Source organism: Macadamia integrifolia, unplaced genomic scaffold, assembly GCF_013358625.1.
Source record: "Macadamia integrifolia cultivar HAES 741 unplaced genomic scaffold, SCU_Mint_v3 scaffold_190A, whole genome shotgun sequence".
NCBI classification, from domain to species: domain Eukaryota; kingdom Viridiplantae; phylum Streptophyta; class Magnoliopsida; order Proteales; family Proteaceae; genus Macadamia; species Macadamia integrifolia.
The window spans coordinates 847598-871035 of NW_024870637.1; the positions used below are offsets into that span (position 1 = coordinate 847598).

At 34.6% G+C, this 23438-nt stretch overlaps 1 protein-coding gene across 1 annotated transcript; it reads right to left on the reverse strand.

Annotated features, from left to right (window-relative positions):
- Positions 1-233: 233 nt before the first annotated feature.
- On the reverse strand, positions 234-7632 carry LOC122071193 (mitochondrial outer membrane protein porin 4-like; the record flags this gene model as incomplete). Its single annotated transcript, XM_042635511.1, is given in 5 exon segments — positions 234-320; positions 499-609; positions 1160-1227; positions 6630-6711; positions 7412-7632. Coding segments are annotated over 4 exon segments (315 nt in total), but the record flags the coding sequence as incomplete, so codon positions are not given.
- Between the last annotated feature and the right edge of the window lie 15806 nt (positions 7633-23438).

Here is a 23438-nt window from a genome sequence, read left to right on the forward strand (position 1 = left end):
TTCCTTTGGCTTTCTCTACATAACAATTGGCCGACAACATAAATATTTTGTTAAGGAAACATTGTTGGATGATGGAACAAACTAAAAATTGCAAAATTCCCCTACTTATAAACTTCAACAAATCGATTCAGCAACAACCCCCCCCCCGGCTTCTGTGTCAAACTTATCCTGATAGAATTCACATGCAAAATAACTGGCTCCCCAGTTTCCATTTTTCCTTGTATTGTACTGACCTTGCCAGACTTGTGATCAGGTATTTTGAAGTTGAGTGCCATCCTTGTACGTGGGAAGATTTCATTTGTAGTGATTGTTGTTGAAACCTACGAACAAAGGGGCTTGGTTAATCAAGTAAGCCTCAGGGATTCAACAGAAGGGGGAAAAAGCAAGATAAATAATAAGTGCACATAATGTCAGCTTAGACGTACATGTTCAACACAGGAGCATCGAAAGAATAATTTCACATATGTAAATATTTATTTTAGTAAAAATACCCCTTACATTAGATCGAGTATCAACTTTTACATCCACTGTAGTCTTTCCACTCTTGTACTGTGTGCTTATGTCACCAAGAAAAAATTGATTACTCTTCACACCAGTAGCTGTTAGTGCCTGCAAAACAAAGGAATCTGAGTCAGCAGACCAGGAATGAGAAAACAAGTGCCAGTAAAAAGAAAAATCTACAGTAACAAGAATAGATCACACTATAATATGCAAGACCTGTCTTCCATTCACTTACTAAGTTAACTACTTTTTTATTCTTTTCCCCCCTAACAGCTTTGTCTGTTGTTTATGTTCTAAGTTCCAATGAACAACAATTAAAACCTAAAAGTGCATGTTGAGCAACTCATATGAGCACAAGAGTTTCAATCAGTTTGGAATGTCACTCTATATCACATGGTACTTATAAATTTGTCATAGGCATACTCTCTGTCCCTACCTAATTAGCTTATCATGCTCTTAAGATACTATTCAATTTGATGATATATAAATCGTACTATGTATCAGTCTAATGAAATATAAACATCTATAAGAAAATCACATCATCAGTTACCATAAGCTAAATTCTATCAATAGGTTTTATTTGAGACACCACAACAGCTATAAAACGAAAGAAAATCGATGAAAAATAACAACCCCGAAGTATATAAATCATATATACCATTCCAGAATCACTCAACATCGACAGAGTGAACTTGTGGCCGAAGTTGTAGTCTTTGTTTAATAGATCTGCACAGAAACATTTATATCTTGAATGAGAAGAATAGACCATAAATATATATAGATAGAAAGATAGAGAGAGAGAGAGAGAGAGAGAGGAATGACTATATATATATATATACAGATAGATAGATAGATAGATAGAGAGAGAGAGAGAGAGAGAGAGAGAAAGGAATGACTATAAAACCAATATCAGTCAATCAACTGGCATCCAAAAGGTAAGTAAATACTTTCATGAGAATGAACAGTGATAAGAAACAAGAAACATCCATTATGCTTCAAGGCTCAATCAAAAGTTGTAAACACCTCCCTTCCACCCCCACCCCCACCAAAAAAAAAAAAAAAAAAAAAGAACGCACAAAATCCTATTATTAATGGTGACAATATTAGGAACTTGGTTCTTTCAAACCAGCAAGATAGGCTCAACTAATAGATCTGTTCTGTGGTTCTTGCCTCAGCTTTAGTTTTAAAATCCCGATCCCTTGAGTTGCACAATGTTGATCATTTAGTTCTTTTTTTCCTATTACTGAAGATATTTAATCATTAAATTTGATCTGTCAAATAACCAATTGAAATCTGACCTCAAATTGCCTCCTGACCGTATTGAATATATCAAAAACTGAAAAATCAACCTCTTTCATTATGGTCCTATAAGTCCTAATAAAGATTCAGTTCAAGTTTGGTTTGGTTCCGAGTTCACTTGTTTCTTGAGTTTCCTCCTATGCACATAAACATGAAAATCCCTAGTTTCAGTGGTGCTTTCTTGATGTGATTCTTCTTATATTTGTATTCTCTTTCAAGTTGCCAAAACCTAGATCCCATTTTTAGAAATCAGGGTTTTGTTTGGCGCAGCATAGGCCCAGATTAAACGATTTTTCTGATAATCCAGCCGCTGAAACCATTCTCCTGATGAATATTTCAGCAGCCAAGCAACTAGAATAATAAAGAAAACAAGGAAGAACACATTGAGAACAAGAGGACATGATGGGAGAGAAAAAGAGGAAAAGGAGGAGAAGCTATAGAGAGGAAGATAGATGAGATAGATAGATGGGAAGAAAAGGTGGAGGGAGAGAGAAAATCATGGCTGTACAGAAGGGAGAGAGTGGTGGTAATTCACTAATGCAAAAACTCTTTTTCTGTCCTGCATTCAGTCGATGGTGTACAACTATGAAGTAATATGGATGAAGTGGAGAGGTGCGTCCGGGGTGTTATGTGACCAGCATATCCTTTAAAGCTTAAGGGAAAATTATATAGGACTGTTGTGCAACCAGCCATGATGTGTGGGGGCAAAATGTTAGGCAGTTAAGATGTGTCATGTAGAGAAGCTATGTGTAGCTGAGATAAGGATGTTAAGACGAATGTGTGGCAAAACTATGAAGGATAAAGTAAGGAAGGAGCATATTAGAGCAGATTTGGGAATTGCTCCGATCAACGACAAGCTTCGTGGAAGTTGTTGGAGGTGGTATGGCAATGTTCAGAGGAGGCCTGAGGACGCCCCAATAAGGAGTGACATGATCCAAATGGAAGGAGCTAAAAGAGGTAAGCGCAGCCGCACAGGCCTAAAATGACTATAGGCGAAGTGGTGAGGAATGACATGTATAGTCCCAATCTTATCCCAAGTGCGACTTTGGATAGAGCCTATTGGAGGGCTAAGATCTAAGTAGATGACCCCATTTAACTGAGATTCTCCTGACTTCTTGGGTTGTACCTCTTTCCGCTTACTCTCATCTTCGTTCTTATCTCATCTATATGTTCATCTTTTCCTTCCCCCAATTCTAATTCTTCTTCTTTCTTTCTTTCCTTTTTTTTTTTTTTTTTTTTTTTTTCTTTTAACATGGATGATGTAAGACTGGATCACATATGACCTAATCCCAAACAGGATCTGATAATCTGGCTGAATTGAGAAGATGTTGATTATTCACAAACCAAAACTCAGATGGAGCTGAATTTTGGATCGAATAAGATCCTATGTGAAGGAACAGACCATAAAAAATTGAGCAAATTCTGTCCGCTAGATTGAGAGATCTGCTGGTTGCAAGAAAAAGGAAACTTTTGGCATTCTTCAAGAGCTAGGGCTCAAAGCGTCAGATAATCCTCAAATTTGGATCAAGTGGTCTTCCTAAGGTCCTCAACAAACCCTCAAAATCCTGCAGCGATCAGAGATCTGGTCTGGAAATTATGCACTCGAACATTCTTCTCGGGAAAACCTTGTAACTGAAAATCGATAGGCTGTGTGTGTTTGTTCTGGTCAACAATCTTAGAGAGCTTCAAGTGTTCAAACAACTCTCAAAACACTCTCTCACAAAGGCTAAAACAGAAAATAAGAAAGAAGAAAAGAGAATTCGATGGAGGGTTGAGAAGGGGGTAGAAGAAGGTTAGGTTTTGGCATCTCACCCCTCAAGTTTAGGCATCTCACCTACGGCCTCTCACCCAACTGCAGCCCACAGCAATACAGCATATAGCCATTTCAAATAAACTTCATTCAACCTCCTCAAATTGATTACAAAGGTCTCTTCAAATAGGCTAGGCACAGCCTTACAATTTAGAAACAAACTAAAAAAGGAAACTAACTGATTTTAGTAGCTAAATACTAATTTGTTCACTAAGAAACTAACATAAGACAATAAAGGACTACTCATAAAAACTGACTTTGGTTACTTGTTAACACAAAAAGGAAACAAAGAAGGGACCAAATTACTGTTTAAATTTACTGTTCATTTGAACAGTAAATTTTGTTTTTTGGTTTGCTTAATGGGCCAACATTGGGGTTGGCTAGTCTGGTTTGATGGAACCAGCAGCCCCCTTCTTTTGCAGACTCGATCAACAAATCCATGTAGCCGACTCCATTGAGTTGGGATAAGGCTTGGTTGTTGTTGTTGGGTACAACAATTAAAAAAAAAAAAAAAAAAAACCTCCAAAAATATAAAATAGCAACTAATAAAACAAAGAAACTGAATCTAATTGGACACTTTCTAAAACACTTACTACTTGAGACTACTAAGAAGTATCAAGAAAACTAAGCCATGCTAAACGATTTAAAATAAGGAGAAAAGAACGCAGCCCGGCAGCATCCCCTGCGCCCTCTCACATGGGGCAGTGAAATGACCACCCTGCGCCCCCCATGGATGCTCATGCGCATGCTCCCACTGACCCCCCCAGGCTGGCAAGGGGCCACACAGTCTGGGAGCAAACCCCTTCCTTAAAATAAAATATCTCCCAAAGATATATCTGCTGAAACTGAATTTCTTCTTGCAAATCTGAGTTTCTGTGACCTATTAGAGTAATTCCAGATCTGAAGCTTAGATCTGACCTTCCTATACTGAGATATATCTCAAGTTCCTGAATATAGCTTCAAATTTCAGCAACCTGGGTTTCATCTATTTCTTGGAACTGTTTTCCAAGATTCCAGTATCATTAGATAGGCCATGTTTCCTAGCATACTCAACCAGAATCATAAGAGTATTCTGAGCACTAGTTTGAAAGTTATATAATTTCTCCTACCATTCTTTTATTCTGGTCCTATGTAGGTTCAACAGACTCTACACTGATCCTGGATCTTTTGCAGTTTTGTGGCTCCAAATTTTTTTCTAGAAACCTGATGAAGTGCATTAATAACTGTGATCAGACAATTGTAACAAATATCCTAGTGCCTTAATTTCCAACTTCAAAGCCCCATCAAATTTTCAAAAGGTAGGAGAAATTGTATCTTCACTTTCTTTGGGATCCTAAGGAATCTAAGAAGACCACCTCTTGAATTGAGAACAAGACCTCAAAGACCATCAAAAGAAGGGTTTGCAGATAAGATGAAAGGGAGGGATGAGGCTCTTCTACCTAAGCATAATTAAAATAACAAATGAAACTATGAGCCTATGCATGGATACCAAGTTCAAGTATGAGATGGCTCACAATGGCTATAACCCAGTTCAATTGTATGACTCACCTTCTCTTGCTTTGGAGAAGTATCAATAGAATTTAATCTTTTTTTTTCCCCTTATTTTAGCTAGTTTATAGATATCTTTTTTTCCCTTCCTTTGTGCTCAAATTATTATAGATATCTTCATATTTATTAGCCCTTACTTTTCCTACTATCTTTTTGGCTTCAATTCTATAAATTTTATATGTTTTGAAATATTCCTCATCCTTAGTTCTTTGTCAAGTTTTAAAACTGTATTTCTCAGTCTTAATGATTTCTTGAACTTCATTACCCCACCACCAAGTTTCCCTAGATGATATCGTTTTTCTGTAGATTCACCTAGAACTTCTTTAGCTACATTACGTCTATAAGTAGTCATCTCATTCCACATCATATTAGTGTCTCCATCAAAGCCCCACCTTCTCTGTTTTACTAATTTATCAACAAATGTCTTAAATTTTTCTCTGTTTAAGCTTACCATCTTATCCTTGGGTATATAATTTTTTACATATCCTACAATTCAGCATTATAAAAAACATATCTATGACCATTAATCTATCAAGTGGTTAAGCTCTCCCCTGGTAAACCTTACGATCTTTACATATAACCTCGGTTCTTCTAGTTAGAAAGAAATCTATTTAATTTTTTTAATACTTAAGCCCCAAGGAGAGTTGAACTCATGAGTCATGACCCCTTAATTTTGAGGTGTTGGTCCTTTCCAACTGAGCTACCCCTTCTGTTTTCAACTCTATTAATACAAAAGAATCTAAAACTGAAGTCCCCACCTCATTCCTCTGTCCAAAACCATACCCTCCATGAATTCTTTCATAACCTCTACTATCTCTTCCAATGTGTCCATTAGATTGCCCCCCATATTAATCTTTTCTCCTTGACTAATTCCTTCAAGTAATCATTCCACATATTCCCAAAATTCTTTTTAATATGAGGTGCAGTCTCACTTACTGCACCTAAGAAAAAATGAAATGCAGCAGTTTAAAGTGAGGGGGGGAAAACTGGAATGATCAAAACTTAATATGGTTAAAGGAGCATAACTGAACTGCCAAGAAACATATATGTTATGCTTCGGAGGATATCATTCAATGAGCACTCAGCTCTACTGATCTACATGAGTACAAGTGACGTATTGAATTAAAACTTTAGGAGTTCGGAATTCCTATGTTGCAAGTATTCTTCCAGGTACCCCCACCGAAACAAGATTCAAAAACCCCACCAGATTTTAATGAGACCCTTTTAGATTTCATTTATCTTATTTCTTTCTTCCCTCACTCACACAACATGAATTAACATTTACCGTAACCAATGACTTACACATTTTTCAACTGAGTTTTGTACCTGGCATTCATATCATGTCATTCACACAGTATTTTTCCATAAAACAAAACAGCCATCAATAAAGAAACCCAATAAGGTTCATATGCATAGCTTAACATATTCAATTATTCCAATTAATTATAAGAATCTAATCAGTCCTCTTTACCCTTGGCTTTCTTGCCAATCTCTGGAAACGGTGCAGGACCATTGGCCATCTCTACTCCAAAAGAAGAAAGAACTTAAATACCCTGTAGAGCAAGAAGTCGAGTCAGCACACTATCCCAAGTTACACCGGTGAACAAAAAGCAATGCAGTCTGCAGAAATCATCAAATGTGAGTAGTAACCAATATTCAAACAATCAGAAACTACTTCATGTGTATTATGCCCAAGATAGAGCTTTGAACGGAAACAAATAAATCTTCTCAATAACAAACATTCAAGTGACCAGAACAAACTTAATCTGACCATCCTTATTTAACTGTGTAAATTGAAAAATATAGCTTCTAAAGAAAAGCATCACAGTTCCCAGAAATCGACAAATATGAAAAATCATCATTGCTCGACTTATCAGAGCAACTTCATACCCACTCTGCATTTATGCCCAAGATACAGCTTTAAGCAAAAAACAACCCATTTAGAAAAAATGAATAAATATGAGCATTAACCACTATTCAAGCATCCAGAAAGATATATCTTCAAACAAAAAGCAACCCAGTTATTTCAAGATGGACACATATGAGCAGTGATCAATATTCAAGCAATCAGAACAACTTCATGTGTCCACAGAGCCCTAATGAATAAAATGACCCACTAGAGCTGAGAACAAGGATTCTCAATCTGAGAGCAAGATTCTCACATCTATCGATACGTATCGCAACAACAGTGCGTGATTATCTACAGAAAAAAGAAAAAAAATGGATGTTCTTAATTATTCAGAACACGATTACCTGAAGAAAAAACTAGGCGATATTGAAAGAGAAACTTTGTCTCTAAAAATGAAACAAGAAGAGCTATAAAGCACAGCTAAGAGAAAGATTGGAGGCACAAACAGCAATGGTGTTGGAGAGCACGAAACAGGGGTTCAGCGACTTCCGGCCCCTGCACGGCTACTCGTATCGGGAGAAGACCCATTTCTTCTTAGGAGTTTCCATATACTTGAGTGTTAAGCGACATGGAACGTTGGATTGGAATCTTCCTTGGAGATTATCATGATGGAAGGAGGGTTTGGAAGAGAGGGGCTTAAGGGCTGTTTCCGTTGAACGAGGTTTGCGACTTGGGAAATTTTAGGACCCGTTTGGCATTTTTCATTTGGAGTGGTTTTGCTGTTCGTTTTTACATTCCAAGATTCTATAATTGAATACTATTTTGACGGAATCTTGTTTGCAAAATGATTGGCAGGTATGAACCCATACTCACGTCAACAGAACTAAGGTCCTCTTTGCTATCATTTTTTTTTTTTTAGCCTATTTAATAAAAATCATTAATGAAAATTATTTTTTATCAAAAAATAAAAATGACTTGATAACCACTTGACAAAAATGATTTTTTTTAGAAATAGTTTGGTATCTTTATGAGTAAAATAGTTTTTTAAATAAATAGGTGAAGAGATTCCCTTCACCCATCTTTCTTATAACTCTCTTTCTCCACTTTGTATTGAAGAAGAGGGGGCAAGGGGCTTGGATTTCTAATTACAAAACAAATAACTACTTTACCCCTCCATAATAAGCCTTTAACCACATGGTCATTAAAGTTCATTACAAAAATAACTAAAAATCATTTTTTGTCAAAACACAAAAATAACTCTTGATCTCTTTTTGGGTTTTGTGTTTTATCAATTTTTTTTAAATAGAAACAAGCTCCATAAATGATACCAAATGCAGCAAAAACCATTTTTGTGAACAAAAAGAAAAAATAAAAATGATACCAAAGAGGATCTAAGAAATAAAGTTCCATTCACCCATGGTTCATTTTCGCTCACCACCCCATTTTTTACAATTTTCTCTTTTTTATGCCCAAATCCAGAGGTGAAACTTTAGTTTGACTCGTCTGATAGTTATTTCCAACGTTTTTCCCTTCTATTGAACAAAAAAATAGAATAAAGCTTTTGATGTTAATTTGTTGTTTTTCGATTTTTTTGAATGAAAAGGGAAAAAAAAACAGTTAGAAACGTAAAACAATGGAACGACGAAACATTGTTCTGTCATTTCGGTTCGTTCAAAATATATATATAAAAAAACAAAAAAACAACTAGGATAATCGTTCCTGAAATGGGTTTATCAAACACCATTTTTTTGTTTTCAAACAGCATTTTGACACAAAAACTGTAATTTTTTATTTTAACGCGAAACGTCGTTTCTGGAACTAAATGACTACCAAACACAGCCTAAGTCTCATTGGGACAAAAAAATGAGATACAATAGAAATGAGATACTTTGGAAAAGATGAATCTCAAAACCCTTCACAATGGATACCTCAACTCGGGGTGTCAATCCCTAGCCTGAACCGATAAAACTGATCGAAAAAAACCCAGACTGAACCAAACCGATCCTTATTGAATTGGTTTGGACAGAGGTATGTTGAGACCGATTAAAAATCGATCCAAACCGAACCGACCAATAACCGAACCGAAACCAAACCGAATAAAATCGATAAAAAATAAATGATTATGAGATTATAAATTGGTGAATCGATTGTCCATCTTTTACAATATTAGTGAGATTTTTTTTGTTTTAAGGGGAATTGTTACAAATCAATGAATATGAGCTTATGGATAGGAATTTGACATGTAAATTGTAACAATGCTTGCATTGATTTCCTTGTTCACTATACAAAACTAATTGGATAGTTAAATGAAAGATTGAATAATAAGGTTCATTTTGTGATTTCAAAATTAGTTAGCTTCTTAGTAATTAGTTATCCACTGGTTTTGATATTAGTTATTTTTCCCTTATAATGATAAATCATTATTTGTCACAAATTTAAAGTGTTTTTGCCAAATATTTCGCCACTATAGGTTATAATGTAGGATTTTATTTTGGTTCAAGCCCCATAATAAACCGATCTAAACCGATGTTAACCTGATACTAAAAAACCAAAATAAACCGAAACCAAACCGGACCAAAATCGATTAACAGATTGGTTTTAGTCTCCCTCATTCCTAGACCGAAACCAATTTAGCCCAACTAAAACCAAACCGAACCGACTAATTGACACCCCTAACCTCAATGCCCATTTAGCAAGATATTGATTAAATTGACATTCTTACCTCTTTTAGGAACTTCTCTATCCCATATATAATTTGGAGAAATAAGAGATTGTACATTTGCCATTCTAGATCGTGAAAGTAGTAGAAGCCTCATGCATTGGATTGATCTTCTAAATAAATTGGAGGTTACTTCTTGTTGAGCACGTGGTCAATTTAAAGAACAAATAAATAATTTCATATTAAAAATAAACTCTTGTCACCATCCCCCACTACCTCCTCCACTGCAGGAGTCGATCTCACGTGCAGTGGAGTGGAATAGCAAACAAAGAAAATGATGGGAGATGCACTGTTGCATCCTTTCCCATATTGGCTGGTTGGGTGGGTGGGAATGTTCCATAGAAAGGAGAGAGAGAGAGAGAGAGCAACCCAAAAAGGTCGGGACGTCGAGAAGAAGAGGTGGTGAAGGGTTAGATGTCTCTATCGTTGAGTAGTAGAGAGGTCTCTACGGGGACAACTGTCGGGTTTCAAAGCAATGACATACCTCTGACGTCAGCATACTTTAGCAATCAAAAGGCGAACGCCACTCTACCACTGCGGAAGTTCTTGCTTGTTCCTCCACCCTTGTCAGTTTCCTTTTTCCCATTTGTAGTATTTCTATTGCGAGTAACTTCTTCAGAGCTTTCATATCAAATTGTAGGAGACTCGAAACAAACACTGCACGTAGAGATTGTCCAATGGCAACCACTTCCTCACACTTGAAGCAATTTATGTTTTCCCATTTACTGTTAGTTCTCAAAATTTATATATATGTGATAATTTCCTTAGGAATCCAATGGAATTGCTGCTATGTTATCACAAATCTATCAGATGTGAGCAGAGTGGAAAATCTCTAATTACATTGACTGAAGCTCTGACGGCTTTCTACCAAAAAAAAAAAAAAAAACCTCAGACGGTTACGATGCAATTGTTGGTTATATGCGTCCATCAAAGTGGGCCTACCATGCTGACAAGGCATCGACGTCACATCCCATATCGAAGGAATTCGATCCCCATTCACTGTTTAGTGGTTACATGTCCTTTTTCTTCCCAAACTACTTCTCTCTTCTCTCCCTCCACTGCCCTTTTTTTGCTTTGTCCGTCTTTCTTTCCTCCCTCCCACTTCCTTTTTCTTCTCAAACTCTTTATCTATTTTGGAATAAAATTATAACAAATTCCAAAATAATAACAAACATAAGGCAGCGTGTCCTCTACTTTGAAATAAAATTATAACAAACATAAGACATCTCCTATGTTGGAATCAAGAAAATCTCAGCTCATTCTGATCGTGTGCCATCTTTGTTCTCTAAGACTGTGTTTGGTAGCCAAGACAAGAAAAGAAAAGAAAAGAAAAAAAAGTACAAAATTGTACTTTTTTTTCCTTCGATTAAGAATTTTTTTTTGCACTTGGTATGTCTTTACCCATGAGAATATTCCCCTTTTCAATTTCAAAATTCCCCTTGAGAATTGTGAAATTTTCTTTTGCTCCCCTAAAAATTTTATTGCAAAAAACATAAGAAAACATGAGAAAATATGAAAACATAATAAGACAAAAAATGAATGATTACACAAGGATTTCCTATATGTCTATCTCTCTCTTAAAATTCAATTTTTTTTTGAATTTTTTTATTTTATTTTATTTTATTTTCTTTTCTTTTCTTCTCTTGGTAACCAAACATACATACTCTTTTTATTTTCTCACAATTTCTTCTCTATTCTTTTCTTTTCTTTTCTTTTCTAGATTCTTTTTTGTTTTCTTTTCTTATCTTGGCTACCAAACATAACCTAAAGGCGTTGATTATTGACTGCCTTATTTCCTCTTTTTCCCATTATTTTCTTGAAACCGTGTTTTCTTCATGCATTGAAAACCGACTGAAATATGAACCATTAAGATCTATTTGTTTATGCAAATATTTATTAGTTTAAGCTTATACGATTTGTTTAGCATTGCCTAACCCCATGTAGTTTGGAAGATAAAGGTTTCGGAAGTGGGTTGTAAACATACAAGTAATTGTTTTTCTTTTTTTCCGTGTTAATTAACTATTTGGTTGTTTAGTGATGATACCATTCCCCTTAATAAACAAAACTACCTTCTAATAGTATTTTAAGATGGGTTGTCTATTAATTCTAATTATCAGTATTCGTTTCCTCTCAAACTTTTAACTCATGACGATAAAGATATTGGATCAGTTGCTTTCATTTGTGTATGTATGACAACAACAGTCATGTAATTGTGGCTTCATGGTTATTTAGAATATTTCCCTTGTGATGAAGACATATAATATTAATTCATATATGATTATAGTTATCACATTTGACCGATGATTTAGTGAAGATTGAATTTTGTTCCTTCGAAATAAAATGAACTTGTTTCAATTTTTCTAGGTGGTGGTTTAGTTGAAGTAACATTTGGACTCTTTTTTACTTTCATGGTTGTGGAGACGCTGCTTGCTAATGCATTTGGGCAGATGGAATCATCTAATCAAGCGTCTTGTAAGGTTAATTCAAAAGAATTTGTTTATGACTAATTCATTTGAAAAAGTTAACATATAAGTCACTTAACAAGATCTTAGTTTTTGGCATAATGGTTCAGACATGGCCATGAAGTTGAAGTTTTTCAATGAAATTGATTGGCAATTTGAACAAGGTTGTATGTATTCCATTCATGCTTGTTAGAACAACATAGGACTTCTTATTTATTTGTTTGTTTTTGGAAACTCTATTGCTTTCTCTAAGCATTGAGATATTATTTTTGTATTACTTGTAGTATGAACGGATCCAATTTTGCAGGGTTTTGCTCCCCCTCTCCCTAACCTCTATTTTTTTCTTTTACTATATTTTCTAATTACTAAGATATCGTGGAATCCAGTGGATGTGGATGTTATAGTGTGAAGCATTGGATCCCATTTGAAGAACTCCAAAATGCGAGAGGTCTCCCTTGTAAGATTTGTTCATTTGTTAGTTTTTAATTATGATCATAGATCATAGTTATAATAACTATCTTTATAGATCATTTCTTGTGCACCTGTTTTGCAAATGCCATTTAATTGCCCACTGAATGACTGCTCGTGCAGCTACAAGAGAAAAGATCACTTGACCCTTCACTTGCTCAAGCACCAAGGGAAGCTTTTCAATTGTTTTGTAGAGAGCTGCAGTCATTGGTTTGCATTTCAGGTTAATATGAAGCAACATAATGACGGAGAATTCATAAAGAACAAGAGTCTTCCTCTTGTAACACTGGGGGTCAATCAAAACTAGAATGTTTGGAAGGAGTGCAAAAAGGTGTTTAAATTAGAATCAAAGCTGAGGAAACATTAGGATTGTTCATTCCCCTACCCCCTTTCTTGATATTTATTGATCCCTACGACATATTTTTGCGTTTTCCTTTGACATGTAACTTTTGCCTCTATCTTTCAACTATAATAGAACCTTAAAGTGTATCTGTTATGATTTTTAGTATTTGGAAGACTTGGAGTGGAGGGTTGATGTTCTGAATTTATATAGGATTTTATAAGCAATTTAGCAATTTTTATAAAATATTCTTTTTTTCATGGTCTATGCATTTGTTTTTAGGAGGCGGCGTCAAGCAATATGATTATAATGTTGGTTTCTTAGTTTAATGAATTAACAAATGAATTCAAGTGTCAACTATTTTGTAGCAAATGCTATCTATATCATGTACCCATGGACAAGATAGACATACAATCATGTTGTTAAATCATTAAATTTGTCATAAAAAATATACTGAACTTCTTTAGCCTATTAGCAGTCAAGTCTTTTCAAGACATTTTTTTTTCTTAGAAAGTTACCCCGGTTAGGATTATCTTGGTCCATTCACATTAAGCATTGCAAATCGCACTCAGCTGTTATTTTTTTCCTAACAAAAAAATAAAAATAAAAAGGAGGGAATAGGCAACAAGGGGGGCAGCTTCCAAGAGAGAAGAATCAATTGTGAGATATTAAAAACATACTTACAAGTTCAGCACAACACATTAACTCAATTACCCAATTGAACTAATTAACTCACTAAGTTCAGCAAAAACCCAATCTAGATCACACACCTCTCTTTGTCACATGAAAAAATAGAAAAGGAAAAGAAATTTTGAATCAAAGTGAATCCATCTTACATAGAACCTAAAACCTCACTAAAAAAATGTTTCGCCAACGTGCATTTGCACGTTTGTTTTTGTTAGTACTATAATGCAATGCCCCAGCCTGTTAACCTAGCACAATATGGTCATCTTTGACCCATGGGCCTCAATGCTTTAAAACGCATTTTGTCAGGTTAAGGAGACTAGAAATTATTAACTAGCCAAGTAATCTCTCTCTAGGCGATGTGGGACTAAAATTTGCACCCTCACTGATCTCCCAAACCCCCTGGTACTTTATGTAGTTTTGGTGGAGACATCTCACCGATCTTCTAGGTAGGTCTGGTACTAGCCGTATTCTTGGGTGTCACAACTTCCCCCCTTTCGACACAGCATCCCCATATGCTGTCGGGGATACTCTGATACTAATTGTAAATGTCTGGCCCCATTAATGTGTTTTAAAGCCTTGAGGTCCATGGGCCAAAGAGGACAATATTGTGCAAGGTTAATGGGCCTAGGACATTACATATAATAAATTGGTATCCAAATTTTATTTTATTCCTTAGTTTTGAATTGTAATCATAATCTATTTAATTCGGTTCAATTCTAAATATTCAGTCTGAAATTGATTTTGTTTCTATATAGGCATATATTTTGTAGCATTATTTCATTTATTAGAGTAGATCTAGGCCGTAACCGGCGCATCCTTCCTCATTCGTTGAACCAGGTTGGTAGTGCAACTAGAATATTGTATCCAAACATACTTTGGAATTCTCCTGTACCACTACTAAGGGATGTCAATTCCATGCTTGCACTGGTAGGTCGGTCGCACTAATCTCTTAGGCGGGTCTAGTACTTCCCGTATTCTTGGGTAACACAACTTCTCCCCTTTTGGTACAACATCCCCACTGTAACTCCACACACTGTCAGGGTCTGCTCTAATATCAATTGTAAACGTCCCGACCCCATTAACGCATTTTAAAACCCTGAGGCACATAGGTCAGGGAGGACAATATTGTGCAAGGTTAATGGGGTCGAGGAGTTATATATAATATATTGATACCCAAATTTGATTTGATTCGATTTTATTCTTTAACTTTGAATTGTAATCATAATGTATTTAATTTGGTTCAATTCTGAATATTCAGTCCAGAACTGATTTTGTTTCCATATAGGCATATATTTGGTAGCATGATTTCAGTTATTAGAGTAGATATGAACCATAATCGGCCGATCCTTCCTCATTCGTTGAACCAAGTTGGTGGTGCAACCAGAATATTGCATCCAAATACGCTTTGGAATTCTCTTGTATCACTTCTAAGGGGTGTCAATTCCAGGCTTGCACCAGTAGTTCGATCGCACCGATCTCCCAGCCAGGTCTGATACTTATCGTATTCTTGAGTGTCACAACTTCGTCCTTTTCGGTAAAGTGTCCCCATTGTGGCCCCACACGCTATTGGGTTCTGCTCTGATACCAATTACAAATGCGTCGACCCCATTAACGCGTTTTAAAGCCTTAAGGCCCATGGGCCAAAGAGGACAATATTGTGCAAGGTTAATGGGGTCAGGGTGTTACATATAATATATTGATATCCAAATTTGATTTTATTTGATTCTATTCTTTAGTTTTGAATTGTAATCATAATCTATTTAATTTGATTCAATTTTGAATATTCAGTCCATAACTGATTTTGTTTCCATATAGACATATATTTGGTAGCACGACTTCTGTTATTGGAGTAGATCTAGGCCATAATCTATCCATCCTTCCTCATTCATTGAATCAGGTTGGTGGTGCAACCAGAATATTACATCCAAATACGTTGGCTTGCACTGGTAGGTCGATCACACTGATCTCCTAGGCAGGTTTGGTACTTGTTGTATTTTTGGGTGTCACAACTTCTCCCCTTTTGACATAGCATCCCTACTGTGGGCTCACACGATGTCAGGGTCTGCTCTGATACCAATTATAAACGCTCCGGTCCCATTAACATGTTTTAAAACCTTGAGGCCCATTGGCCAAAGAGAATAATATTGTGCAAGGTTAATGGGGCCAGGGCGTTACATATAATATATCGGTACCCAAATTTGATTTGATTCAATTTTATTTCTTAGTTTTGAATTGTAATCATAATCTATTTAATTCGGTTCAATTCTAAATACTCAGTCCAGAATTGATTTTTTTTATATATAGATATATATATATATATATATATATGGTAGCATGATTTCAGTTATTAGAGTAGATATGGCCCATAACCAGGCCATCCTTCCTGATTCGCTGAACTAGGTTGGTGGTGCAACTAGAATATTACATCCAAACATGCTTTGGAATCGATCGCACCGATCTCCTAGGCAGGTCTGATACTTGTTGTATTCTTGGGTGTCACAACCTCCCCCCTTTCAACATAACATCCCCACTGTGGCCCCACACGCTGTTGGGGTCTACTCTGATACCATTTGTAATGGGGCTCTATTAACCTTGCACAATATTATCCTTTGATCCATGGGTCTCAAGGCTTTAAAATGCGTTGTGCTATGTTAAGGAGGCTAGAGGTTATCAACTAGCCCGGTAATCTCTCCCTAGGCAATATAGGACTAAAGTTTGTACACCCTCACTGATCTCATAAACCCCTGATACTTATCGTATTTTTAATGTGGACACCTCACCGACCTCCCAGGCGGGTCTGGTACTTTTTGTATTCTTAGGTGTCACAGCTCGCTTATATACATTATACGAAATCAAAACATTTAGTGGTTTACAGATAGATTCAACTCATTAATGTTTAAAATATGCAACAGTTTAAATACATAGTTAGAAACACATATTTATGTTCTGCAAACTTAAATTACATGTTCTTTGTTCATTGTTTCAACTTATAAGCCCACAATTGTACATCAATTTCCTCCTTTAATTAATCGAGGAAAGTGACAGATGGCTAAAAAATTACAAAGAAAATTGCATGTGCTTGTATTTTCACTGTATGCTTATCCATCCATATACTTGAAGGTACATATATGATTCTCATAACTTGATTTCTAAGGTAAAAAAAAAAAAAAAAAAATAGAAATTCATAAAGAGTTAAGAGTGGAAGAAGAAATGTTGTACAATCTCTTCAAGGCCTATAAAGATTTTCTTTAAAGTAAAAATTGTTTAAGGCTCAATTAGCACGATTAGAGCTTGGAACCCGACCAAGCCTGACACAAAATCGACCCAACTCATTCTATAAATAGGTAAGTCATGGTCCGAGGACATAGACCCACCAGGCCTGACCAATTGATACCCCTCCATTGCCCCCACGGTCCACAAAAGATGGAACAAAAATAGGTATTAACATCAAAATTCAAGTGCATCCAAACATGTTGTATCACCTCTATCCAAGGAAGATGCAATAGGTACATACATGTTATTAACATCAAAATTCATGCTTCAAAGTTCACGTTATGGATTAACGATCACTGCAGAAGCTCTTCTGCATAAGAAGAAGGAAAATAACTGAAGAGATCTTTTATAGTTTCCACTGTATCTAAGGTAAAAGATTCTTGAAGCAAACCCTAATTCTTTAAAACCTTTAGATCGTTCCACCTTATTTGAGTGTTGTTACTCGTAGTCAATTCTAAACTTTATTATGAATTGTGGCAGAATTATTGAACATAAGAATCCTAGTTATAGATCATGCAGGCGTATCCAAAAAAGTTGACAACTCCTCAATCTAATATAAAAAATCCAAAGTTTCACAATGCTAATTATTAGGAAAATAAAATTGTATAAAGCATAAATCGAAAACACACCTTACAGAATTCTAAAAACACACCCACCCAAAGGCAAGGGAAGAAGGCCATTTAAGAAATGAGAATGATATTACTTTTTAATATGTAGGTTTTCATCCTATAGCAGAAAAAGCAATCCACTTGATAACATTCATATGATAGCATAAAATTATGTGCGTAAAATTAACAAGAGTAAATGATCGAAAAGATAGCATACGTACTTGCTTCTACAAGGGAAAAATCATTATCATGGTTTCAAAAATCAAATTGGGATTGGTGAAATCGCTCGGATTGGATTGATATCAGTTAAGAATCGAGATTGATCCTATTCCAATTAATTTGGACCCAAGGGTAAAAAAAAAGGGTAAATCTGTCTGATCCAGAATGGTAGGTCGAAACCGTTCCCAATCCGAACCTAAGATTAGAAACCTTGATCGTTATGGCCACATGTAAATGACAGTCCTCCATTTTGAGCCATGAGGTGGGAGGATGTGGTGATTATGACCATAAGGTTAGCAAGTTTCTGGTAACAAAAAATAGAAGTTACCTGAGTTCGATACTCGATTTTCCACTTATAAGGATTTGAGTTTCCACTTGTTACCCTACTCTGCAAAAGGAGAAAGAAACTTGCAAAAATTGAGTTTGAATTTGGTTAGAAACTTGCAAAAACTAAGTTTGAATTGGGGTTAACCAATTCTGAAGATGGCTTCTCAAATTTCACATTAGATTGTTTCCTTGGGGCAAACGACAGTAAATGAACTAAGGATTTCATTGAACTACAAATCAGTTCCTAAAATTACATCAATACTTTCTATGAATCCAAGCCATAATAGAAACCCAGATACCTAAGTCACAAATGTGACAGAATCAATAAAAGAAAAAAATAGGTTTCATTACCTGTCTTTATAGAGTTTCAACATCAAATGAAATTGAATGTATAGAGGTTGAACGAAATGACTCTTCGTAAAATAGATATCCCAAGAACTCCTCCATTTTTTATTGTAGGGTCTTGGGCATCGAGAGCTGAGATTAAGGAGAAGAAATAGAACAAAAACAAGAAGAAGAAGTAAGAAGAAGGTGAGCATAAGAGTCGCAGTGCAAAAGAGAAGCAGAAGGAAAGTCGAGAGAGAGATCATATTGAAGCAAGATGGAGAGAGAGAAGGAAGAGAGTAGAAAGAAAGTCCTTTTTTTTGTTGAAAAGTAAAAGGAAAGTCTAGAGGAAAGGACTGAAGGAAAGTCGAGAGAGAGAGAGAGAGTCCAAACTAAGAATTGGTAACTCTAGGATTTTTAAAAATATAGAGAACTAAAAATATAGAGAAAGATAGTTTCTAACCATCTTGATTTAATACTGATCTATTAGGATTTTCTTCACTTGTAGTATATTTTTAAAAAATATAGAGAAAGAAAGGATAGGAAGGGAGAGAGCAGGAGACGGTGGAGATTAGAGAAAGAAAATCATAAAATTTATTTTAAATAGAGAAAAAGAGAGGAAGGTGAGAGAGGACGGTGAGGAATTTTGATTGGGAAGGTAACTACTAAGATTTAGGTAGAAAAAAAATCTTAAAATATAATTTTTTAAAATAAATCTTAAAAGATATTTTAAAAATAGATAGAGGGAGGAGCGTGAGAGAAGAGGGAAAGGCTTATGCAAAAGAAAATGGAAAGTGAAAAAGAGAGATAAGGAAAGGGATTTGAGTGATTTTTAAAGAATTTTTTATAAATATTAAAAAATATAAAGGGTACCAACAATATTAAAAAAAATAGGGAAGATTAACAAAAAAAAGATACCGAACAAGTTAAGGTATTTAAATAAGTAAGAGAGGTAAAGTAGTTAAGTGAAAGATTACCCAAGAAGCATAAGTATATGCACTTGTATAATAGTATGACAGTATGATGATACATTAGTAAATACACAAGTGCAAATGCATGTGTAGTGGAATATTTTTCTTAAAGTGTGTTTGTGTGGATAAACTTTTACTTGTAAATTTTTTAAACGATTTTTTATTTAGTCTTTTTCCCCTAAAAAATATCTATGACCACCTTGGCTTCCAATGGTTGATCAGTAGATCCTACTCGGTAAATTTTCGTCAATAGGTTCTTCCATAGGTGCTACCTAATCTAGGTAAAAACTTTAATAATAATGTCTAGTTAAAACGCATATGAAAATGCATGTTTGGTGTAACATTAGTATTTTGTGTGTGTGTTTATGTGGATTAGAGATATTATGGAATTAAATTGAAATTTAATATCTAGTTAAGTGTTTAAGCTTCTTAAATTTGTTAGGTAACTTTAAATTTTAAAAGCATCTTAAATCTAGGACCCAAATTTGAACAAAATATAATGATTGTCTAAGGATAGTTAGTAAACAACATTGCTGAATCTTTTTTTTTTTTTTTTTTTTTTTATCTTCATATTATTCGACATCTATGTTCCTCTTTATGTCGGCACTTCCTTCTTTAATGGTATTCGACAATAATTTGTCTTGATATTCGACTTGCATCCATTTTGAAGTAGAAAAAATATTGTTTGGATAAACAACATGAATATATAATATATGAGTACTGCAACATAGAAAAAGAAGAGCTATTGAATTATATATATATTTTTGTATTTAACATATTTTGTGTGTATATTTTTTTGCCTGTGATTTTGCATATTCACTTGTTGAACATCCTATAATTGTTTCAAGATTCTCAAAGATTGTAACAATTATTGTGTCAGTTGAATCTATCACCTTGAATCTTCTCATGTACTTATCAATAAATAATAATTAGATTTTTTTTCTAAAGGAAATTTGATATGTATTAAGAAAATGGTCTAAACTTCTTACTTTTCTGTATATTTTGTATTGTCACTTTTACATTTATCACATCTTACGCTATTTCCCTTTAATTATACCTTTTTGTTACATGCTTTGTAGGCATTGTACCATCATATCTCATTTTTTAAATTTATGATTCTTCCTTCAAAGTAATATTATTGATTCTGTGAAATTTTAAATGTTAAATATGTACAAATTATATTAAAATTTTAATTTTTTTTATTTAATTGAATTGAAGGATTACTATCGCTTACCATGATAGTTTTGTATTGCCTTTCCGTTAAATCTTTCATTACAATATGTTAATGACATGTTAAGGTTTTTTTTCTTCAATCCATCATTTGATTTGAACCTGTAAAATAATATAGATACATTAATTATATAAAATAATTAAAAAATATGTGTAATTATTTGATTAATTTAATCTTTATCATTGTTTTAATTTTTTTGCTTATGGAATCGTTAAATTTATTTCAATTGATGTAAATCCCATTGTACCAAGTGAGCCACCTTTGGTTAAAAAAAAAAAAAGAAAAAGTGAGTCACCTATCAATTATAGAATGTAGTTAGATTATTGGAATCATCTGTTAATTTTTATAATTAGGATTCTATATACATTACTTTGGTATTCTCCATGGGAAATTGCTGAAAAAGAAATTATAGGATTTTGTGATGCAATATCCATCAATTTACTCCCTTCATTTGTTGCATAATTTTCCCCATAATGTCAGCAATATCGGAATAGATCTATTAATCATTACAATTGAGTAATATGATTAGTAAATATGTTATATATTATTATAAATGATTAAAATTGTGGAATACTTACTTTTTGTTGATTATTTTTATTTCTCTTTAATTTTTTTGATATTAATTTTTTTTTGTTACGGTGAACACGTTTGAAACCTGTACAAGTATTCCAATAACATTTGCAATAAAACAATGAGAAAAATTGATGTTAGTATTTTTTTTGTTAACAAATAATTATTAATTACAACTTTTTATTGAATATAAAATTAATCTAAATACTTACCTAATAATTCATTCCTTTTGCATGTGTCGGTAACCATTTCAATTCATTAAGCTTGGTAAAATTATACCTTGATTTTTCTACATTTAAGCAATCTTCAATTTCCTCAATTTTTGAATTAACATTAAGAGTTAGTTCATATTCTTTATTGACATATTTAAAATTTGGATTTACTTTTTTTCTATGAACATTTAAACAAATTGATAACAATATCAAATTCATTTTTAATGGAATTTAGAGTTTACTTTTTATATTTTGGTGGCTTTCCCATCATAAAATCCCAATTATGATGACCCTCAACAGATCTAGTTTTGCTATTTAATTTGCTGATCCAAATATTCGATTATTGATCCGATGGATTTGAACAACCCTAATTGTGTTTGGATAATAATTGATTACACTAGAAGGGAATTCCAATCCACTGGTTTTTTTTTTTTCTTTATTGCCCTCATCCATTTCAATCCAACAATATGGTATCGGCCAAGAATTGGGATAAGAGGGGGCTGGTACCAATCTGATAGAACCTATTCCTCAAACAAGGCAACTTCCCCAAGCAAGCTACAACCAAAATTGACCTCAAAACCCACAGTTGATTCTCACAGAGAGAGAGAGAGAGAGAGAGAGAGAGAGAGAGAGAGAATTGGTTGCAAGAGAGATTTTTTTTTTTGGAAAATTTACTGCACCACCCCCTGGATAATACCACAATTATAGGACCATCCCTTCTGTTTCACCAAATTATACTCAACCCCCTATTGTCAGTCGATGTTAAGTGTGGAATTAAAATGACCATTATACCCTTACATTAAAAAACTCTTGTTTCAACCATTATAATCTTGCCATTAAAAAACCTATCGATTTTTACCCTTGTACTTCACTGAGAGACATCAAACTAGACGATGACCTTCCCATCGCTGATGAAGGATTAAGAAAGGCGTTCATTCATCACTGGCGAGGTATTTCTCTTTGTTTCACTCTCATTCTCTCCCTGGATTTGTAGTAACTAATAGCCCTTTCTCCCACCTAAGTTTGTGATATTAGAATACAAATAGGGTTTGGTTTGAAACAGGGATTTGCAAGAAAATCCCTTGATTTGCCACAGCATTCGGTTGCCCATTGATTAAAGTGAGCTTATGGGCATTCAACCATGTTTTCAGTTTCTCTATTTCCCGCCATTTCAATGTTCAGAGTTCAGACACTACTGTTAGGATTTTTATGTGGGCTTAACTGATACCGATTGATCCATTGGGCCCAAGCAATTATAGACCCACTCTGTTTAGGAAACTCCTAGCTCTTTCCATTGTGAGAGTGGAATAGGGTTTTAGGGATTCTATTATAAATAGAATACTGACAATCCCTGCAGCCATTACTTTACTTAATGCCTTATTGGTTTTGGGAGCACGACTTTCTCACAAGAGCAAGTGCGCAGAAAGAAAGAAAACCCTAGAGTAAGAGACTGCAGAAGATCTCAGTAGAAGGACTCCACTTGCGTAGTTCATTGCCATCTTCATGGGAGTAATGTTTAACCACATGGGACAGAGGGTCATGATCTATGTTCATGGGACACAAGTACTTCTTTATTCCCATTTATGGTTCTTGTCATGGTTGTCCCATTGATTATTATAGATATGGTAAATCTATATGGTTATGTATTTTAAGATGGGATACTTTATTGTTCTTGGTTTAGGGACTGCACCTATGATTAATCTTTTATGATTGGTTGATGATTCTTGTATTCTAAGCACTATAGGGTTAATCATATGTTTAATATGATAACGAATCACCAATAATTGGTATCAAAGCCAACCCTTACAGTATTAGAATCAAGGAAAATTGATTTTGTATAGGGTTTGTGTCCCAAATCATGAAAATCATAATTTTACTATTACTTAGAGATCCCATATGGAAAAACTTTCTTCACGAAAGTTGTAGAGCACGAAAAGACGATCACGGCGGTATGTTGCAAGTCACCAGAAACCTCTGGATGCGTCGGCACGCGCCACTGGAAACCGGCTATCGAAGGAGA